The sequence below is a fragment of the Saccostrea cucullata genome, unplaced genomic scaffold, assembly GCF_032062105.1.
Source record: "Saccostrea cucullata isolate Sc308-1 unplaced genomic scaffold, CSIRO_AGI_Scuc_v1 ctg18439, whole genome shotgun sequence".
Classification (NCBI taxonomy): domain Eukaryota; kingdom Metazoa; phylum Mollusca; class Bivalvia; order Ostreida; family Ostreidae; genus Saccostrea; species Saccostrea cuccullata.
In genome coordinates, this window is record NW_026918072.1 from 1 (window position 1) to 7,379 (window position 7,379).

Here is a 7,379-nt window from a genome sequence, read left to right on the forward strand (position 1 = left end):
TTCTCGGAATTCGGGGAAAAAGCTCGGATCGTCCCTTTACCCGGATTCTCCACCAGTCACACCCTTTTGTGTTTCGTCTAATTGTCTTGTTTTCGAGTTATAGACTTAGACTTGGGCAGCTTCTCAACCCAATGGATTTATCCGTTTGTTGAGGCTATATGAATTAAAAGAAGGCAGGAATAAGTTAACGTCCGGCTGGTTTTATTCAATGATGAAAAGTGACCAGCCGGGACGCGCAACCTGCTTAACTCAAAAATCTGAGATATTCTTTTTAACCAATCAAAAATGATTTAGGAGATAATGGTTGACGAAAAAAACTACATTACAAAGGATCACTTGGTCATTGCGTGTCCACTTAATCTATAGGTCTTTGTGACGCAACTAATTAAACAACACTTGGCCAGGTAAATGATTCTAGGGACTTCGTTAATCCGTTAACAAAGGATTTATCACTCATGGACTACATCAAATGGATGCTATAAAAACATTTACAACAAAATAGCCTTTACTGAAGCCCATTTAGGATATATCACAAATAATTTTGGAATTAGATATACTAGTAAGTAATTGTCGAATTTGTAAAAACGAATTTCATTCGTCATAACATTTTTTTGTCCCCTCACTTAAATCAACGTCATCACGAATTAAATTCGTTTAAATGATTCTAAAATTAGAAATTTTAACGAATTATATTTGTTATAGCGGAGTAAAAATAGAAATAACGAATTGAAATCCTTTAAATTAACAACTCTGGCGATTCATTATATAGAATTTAGAAATATCGTTGTCCTAAACTGGGCTTCCATGCGAATTCGTATCAATTAATTTAATTTTTTAGCAGAAATTTAGGAACATTTAAATAAAAAAAAAATTGACAAATTTGGTATTCGTTGAAAGTAATGTAATCTGGCATAACAAATTTTTTAATTCGTTATAAACAAAAATTAAAATAAATTTGTTATCAAAGAAAAATAGTCACAATGGATTAAAATTTTCGTCATAATAACGAATTAATTTTTTGACGATTTAACGATTCGTTATATTCGTTAAGTCAAATTCAAAAATATTGTTTGATAGGACCCATTTAAGGAAAAAAAATATTTTAAAAAATCACATCTGTTTTCACGAATTGACAATTATTGCAAAAGTGTTTTTTAATGAAAGATAGTTTTTCTTTATATTTGACTAGAAATTGATTCTAATATTTTAGTTTTGTTTGTTTTGAAAATTCATTACTTCTACATTGCTCTACGATGAGCTTTAACCAAAATCCGATTTGTATTTCCTTGGTCCAGCGCTGACCCTGAAACCCAAGACAAAGTTGGCTATACCCCGGTACATTGAATATCTCTCTCTTATCCACTAATGTCATGTTGATTAATTATCTTTTTACAGGAATATAATGAACGCTTAATAGTCCTATATTAAATTTGTGAAAAGTTCAGCCCTATTGGCTCTGCTTTTAGGCTTTTTAGTTGGAATTTCTTCTGGGTCTTATATTAAAAAAATATTTCTAAAAATTATTAAACATTGTACGAACATAAAGCACTTTTTTCAATAATTAAGCAGCTAGTCTTTTACCAGAAAACTACAAAATTAGTGCTTCTCGACCAAGGATTTGGTTTAATTGGCCACACCACGGTGTACTGAACTTAACATTATGTATTCGAACTTGTAGGAGACAAAATGCAAGCTAGACTATAATATGATTATGAGTACAGAGTCTTCTTTTAAGAAAAATTAATGTCATTTAAGACCATTTCAAGGTACGATAAATACATGATATTCAGGTGTCTGTCAAAATTGTAGCCATCTTGTTGTATTTTCAGAGGGATAGAACCATGTCTCTTAAATGTGATATATGCAGGGAGGATTTCAAAAATGCACACGGGTTGAGTATACATAAGTCAAAAATGCATCCACCCCTAACCTGTGGAATATGTCAGAAAAACGATTTTAAAAATGAACATGGTCTTAGCATTCATATGACAAAAATGCATCAGGATAAGGAAAGTGAGCTTTATACAAGAAAAACTTCCCAGCATGACATTCATCATAGAAAAGATGGTGGTCGACAAAGGCCATCTACTGCATGTGGCCACAGAAAAGATGGACACCCAGGAAGAAATCCACCTACAGCCGCCCATAATCCACATAGCCGCAGCGCTGTAAATGCAAAAAGCAAATCTTACAGTGGACCTCCAAGAGAACATAAAGGTGCCACAGGAACACGGCCAAAATCAGTGCCACCTAAATTTGTAGAAAGTCATAAAATAGATCCTCATTCGCCAGGAAAGAGGCAAGTTATTAAGGAGGCTGCTAAGATTGTACATGTACAGGCTTCCCCGGAAACTTTAACCAAATCTCAAGAGAAAACCGGGGGGCGAAGTAAACCAAAGGAACCGTCGGCTACCGAGAGGTCACCTTCATCAATGTCAAGTGAGAAGAATCAATTGTATTGTAAAAGTGCTACAGGAACATGGCCAAAATCAGTGCCACCTAAATTTATAGAAAATCATAAAAGGGATACTTATTCGCCAGAAAAGAAGCAAGTTATTAAGGAGGCTGCTAAAATGGTACATGCTTCCCCTGAAACTTTAACCAAACTTCCAGAGAAAACAGGGGGGCGAAGTAAACCAAAGGAACCGTCACCCACTGAGAGGTCACCTTCGTCACTGTCAAGTAAGAAGAATAATTTAGTATTATAAATTAAGTTTTTTTGTTAAACTATGTTATGCATGTATTTCTGTGCATTTTTATGGCCCTAGATCGAAGATTGTTTTGTCCTGCTTGTCTGTTGTCAACTTTAACATAGCCCATAACTATTGCGCTGTCAAGGGTAAGGCTATATAATATTTGATATGAGTGTTCATCATGACAAGACCTTAATTGTGCAGAAGTTTTTGATCGTGTGACCTTAACTGTGACCTTTAACCTACATTTGAAAAATTTCAGAATTGTGTTACCATCGGGGGCATAGTGTTTTACAAACGCATCTTGTTCCATGAAGAAGATAACGTGATCTCCACATTTCTTTTATATACAATGACGTAAAATACAAATTCAATTCGTTTCAGATTCGACACTGTCATGTCTTGCTTCAGATAAAAGCAAACTTCTTACAATTCTAAAAGCAGGCATTATATGCCCTAAAGAGGACAGTAAATTAAGGGTGGATAGAGTTAACCTATTTGTTCAGCATTTAGAAGAAACGATGGCCGGGGTGTCGGATTTTCCATTGGAATTGTTTAAATCTGGATCTTACTACGACAAAACTAAGGTAGTTTAGGAGAACATTATTTGTCCTTTTAAGCTGTAATAATAAATCATTTCTCTTAATTGCCATGTTTTGCAATACAAGTGAATCGGACTGTGCATCTTAGATGCTATAAATACTGTTAGGCCATTATTTACACACTGACTTGTTGACGGATTTTCCTGCTATTTCTCGATCATGACAAAGAGCCTACGGCAGGGGATGCTCACTCCTCTATTGCACCTGATCCTACTTCTGATGTTTTTTAGGTCCGCATTTGCTCTGCTTCTATTTTGTAATGTTAAATAAACTTCTGAGCTTGTATACTGTTCGTTATCCCCACATATTTTTCATAGTATGTTTTATTTATATCTTTGTATTTACAGATTGATTATGCAGATGAGTTCGATTTTATGTTTTACCCGAAGGCCACCTTTGAAGCTGACTTTTCAAATTGTCCGCCAGGATACTGTAAAATTAAGAAAGGTCGAACGACTATTCAGGACTTCGACAACATGTTTACTAAAAATGGTTATCTTATTCCGGAACGTTTTAAAGAGAAGATGTTTCAAATTTTTAAGAAGTGTATTGAAAATCCTGGCTTCCGAGAGGGAAGAAGAACAAAGAGTAAATATTTCCCTATATCTTACATAAACTACTTGTACTTATGAAATTTAGTTTTCGCTTTTTAAAGAAATCTTTTACGAACTGGTGCATAATCTAATATGTTTTGTGACCATGGTAATTTTTTTAAATTCTTATTTAATAAATGACAAGGTACTAGTTATAAGATTAGCTGCAGAACTGTAGCTTTATGGTTTTATATATTAGTCTGACCATAACGCTAGAGATCTCAAAATGCAAAAAAATGTGCAATTTACAACGCAAGATTTTTTGCGTACAGTTTGGGAGAATTTCTTCACTTTCCAGACACATATTTAAACCACATTGTATATTTTATCCTCCTCTCGACCCGCTATAGTTGCTTTACAGGCGATAAACTGGCTTGATTTGAATTGTCTGAGGGATTGCAGAAACTTCTAATTCAAGCAAGTTTATCGCCTGTAGAGAGGGTTGGAAGGTGTATAAAATATGCAGATTTATTTTTTAAAAATGTGTCTAGTATTATGGAGGGAAAGGTAAATAATTTACCAATGTTGGAAAGTAGAGAAATTCTCCAAAACATTGCGCAAAAAATCTTGCGCCGTAAATTGCACATATTTTGCATTGCGGGATCTGTAGCGTTATGGTCAAAGACTAATATACCGGTATGTAAAACCATAACGCTACAGTTCTGCAGTTATTATTTGATGTAAATCAAATTCTAGCATCCTTCATACATCGAATGTCGACTATATGTTACTATAAAACTGTTGACATTTGATGTGTTATATGTACATGTACTGATAAGCTTAAACATGCAAAATTTTGTTGGTTGTTAAAATTGTAAACAACTTTATGTTTAGTTTAAACCATATTTTATTTGAACATGACAAATAGAAAATACTGACAAGAAGTACAAAGATCAAAAAGGATTCGGAAACAAGTTTTAAAAACTTATACTAATCCGTTTTCTTATTACTGGCATTTATGATAAAGATAACAGACCCATATTAGATAGTTACAAAACACGACTTTATGTTTGGTCAAGCGGGAAAACCTTAAAAAAATCTCAGGACTTGACTTTGAGGTGAACTCACTCAGAGTAACCCTCAGAGGATCGACAGAGTTTAGCCCAATTAAAGAGCATCACAATTCCTAAATCACATCACTCAAATATGACATATCCAAGTATATACAATACAGTTTTATGTTTCCTAGGAAAGCTGCGGAATCCTGAGAGTCCCGCCTTCACTGTTTTCTATGATCTACAACTCCAGGGTAAGCCTCCAATCGACATTGATCTAGTTCCCGCCATTAGACTGGACGGATGGCCCTCCACTTTTAAAAGACCGAGCGCAAAATGGCTCAGCGAGGACCATGCTAAGAAGGCCATGAAATGTTTCCACGCCGTCACGAAGACGTTCCCAGGAAGTAAGGAATATGTTATTATATTTTTTGCTAAATTTTTTCAAAGGATGGATCAACAGGGTTTTTTTTGTCTGTTCAGTGAAACTCGTCGTCTCAAGCCACGGTATACGGAGTCCGTAATTAGATCTCTCCTACACATGACAGGATCGTACATTTTGGCAGTGGTTTGCGACGATGAGTAAAACTTGTCTACATGTAATTCGGATGTTATATATTCAAAAAGTCTTGTCTAATACTATGTAACTTCAAGTCCCTTTCGATGACTTCGATTATTTAAAATATTGTTTATTCTGGAATGTTGTCTAATTCGGCCAATTAAATGGTTATAGAAGTTTTGAATATATTTTTGTAATAAAAAAGTGAACAATTTAGGATTTCAAATATAGAAAGAAAAAAAAAAGAAATAAAGAATAACAATTAAAATCAAGATATCTCAATACTCAATATTGAAACAATGTTGCAATTGAATAATTAAATTTACAAATAACGATCTTTTTCAATACAATAAAATATTCTCTTGTATTTAGAACATGCAGATGCAGATCTTCTTTGGCGGATTTCGTTTTCACACGCAGAACGGAAGCTGATTCACCACGCAGATTACACAGACAAAGGCGTTCGAAAGACAATCTTTAAAATTCTGAAGAAATTAAAGGAAGACATAAAAACCGATTCTCCGAAAATCGAGAAGTTCTGCAGCTACCACCTTAAAATGTTCATGTTAGGGTTTTTCGATAGACACCAAGACTTCTCGGAGAAAAATGAGCAGCATTTGTTTAATCAAAGTATCAAAGAACTTGTGAAATGTCTGCAGGAAGGAGAAATACGGAACTATTTTATTCCAAACGACAATATTTTGAAATATGTACCGAAAGATGAAAAAGATCTCATTGCACGAAAACTTGAAGAATACATTTAGATTGACTGGTCAGGAAGTGTTAAGGATGACCATATTGAGTGTAAAGTGAAATTTATGTTTTTACTTTTTTAATTTTAAGTCATCATATTTGCATACTATTCTAAACAACCGTTTGATGGTTGTGAAATGCCATATATCTTCAATGAAGTGCATTTATAAACATTTAATAGAGAAAGCTGAATTTTACGCTTTATTGATTTATGCTAGTACATGACAGTTGTGATATAATTAGATATACAACTGTAGCTTTGTAAATTTTAAATGTTCCTGTTATAAGGCATGTAAAAATATAATTGTAGTTGTATGCTTTCAATGACTGTATATATATATTTTTTTTTTTACACTTTTTTAAAATCAAATTGTGTTTTTAAATTTTATTTTATCTTTATTTTGTATTTTTTTTTTATTTATTGTGTGTGTGTGTTTTATTGAAGCACTGTGTATAACATTGTTTACTTATATACGTAGTAAAATAATTCTTTTCTCGCATTAAGATTAGGTTGCAAAAAATACTTTTAATCTATGATACGATGATACTATAGCAGTTGTTTCCAAGTTTTGTGTATGTAGATTATCGGTATTGAAAAAGGATGTTTCTTAAATTTTTAGCACCGACTTTCGTGCATTCACAGGGCTGGAAACAATTTTCTCTTTGTCGATGAGTTTTATTAGGTTATGAAGTAGCTTTTTTAGTGTCTGAATAAGTGTATTTATTAATGTACTATAGTATTTCCTCCTTATATCTTTTATGTCGCGCAATGAATACTCTCAGGGCATGTTTTTTTCATACGTTCTAGCTGTACTCATTTTTGTCCGTTAGCGTAATGCATTTATAGCTCAATTTCAAATACACTGGGAATATTTAATATATATTTTTTTTTTCAATCAAAACGGTTACAACGATACATTTTAATAAAGTATTGTTTCATTGAATAACTGTGACGGATCTCATAAAACCTTTTTACTATACAATTTGTAAAAAGAACAAAAAAATAATCTGGAAATAAGGAGTTGACGCCGAATTTCTTTTAACCAGCTACCTTTTATTGTAGCAATGTTCCTCAGTTATCTGGATGTGGTGTATACTAGTATGAAGCCAAAGTTATTTTTTTATTCAAAAGCATTGGTTTGAGTAAGATCAATTTTAAACTTAAACAGGGAGGGGCTTCTGAT

The 7,379-nt window shown here is 33.3% G+C and overlaps 1 protein-coding gene across 2 annotated transcripts; it reads left to right on the forward strand.

Annotated features, from left to right (window-relative positions):
- The first annotated feature begins 1,593 nt into the window (after window positions 1-1,593).
- Window positions 1,594-7,072, forward strand: LOC134243184 (cyclic GMP-AMP synthase-like). 2 transcript variants are annotated; one of them, XM_062725444.1, is made up of 5 exons: window positions 1,594-2,682; window positions 3,078-3,280; window positions 3,643-3,883; window positions 5,078-5,290; window positions 5,815-7,072. In XM_062725444.1, exons 1-5 carry the CDS (start codon window positions 1,842-1,844, stop codon window positions 6,204-6,206), a joined length of 1,890 nt encoding a protein of 629 aa, XP_062581428.1. In that variant the 5' UTR covers window positions 1,594-1,841; the 3' UTR covers window positions 6,207-7,072. The 2 variants fall into 2 exon arrangements, with proteins under 2 accessions (XP_062581428.1, XP_062581494.1); XM_062725510.1 differs by having other exon boundaries at window positions 1,598-2,439.
- The last annotated feature ends 307 nt before the right edge of the window (window positions 7,073-7,379 follow it).

What these genes read in the sequence shown, in the direction of transcription:
- LOC134243184 (XM_062725444.1), top strand. Translation starts at nt 1,842, where the DNA reads ATGTCTCTTAAATGTGATATATGCAGGGAGGATTTCAAAAATGCACAC. An exon ending in GTCACCTTCGTCACTGTCAA is followed by an intron (nt 2,683 to 3,077) that starts GTAAGAAGAATA and finishes AATTCGTTTCAG; the next exon opens with ATTCGACACTGTCATGTCTT. An exon ending in AGAGGGAAGAAGAACAAAGA is followed by an intron (nt 3,884 to 5,077) that starts GTAAATATTTCC and finishes TATGTTTCCTAG; the next exon opens with GAAAGCTGCGGAATCCTGAG.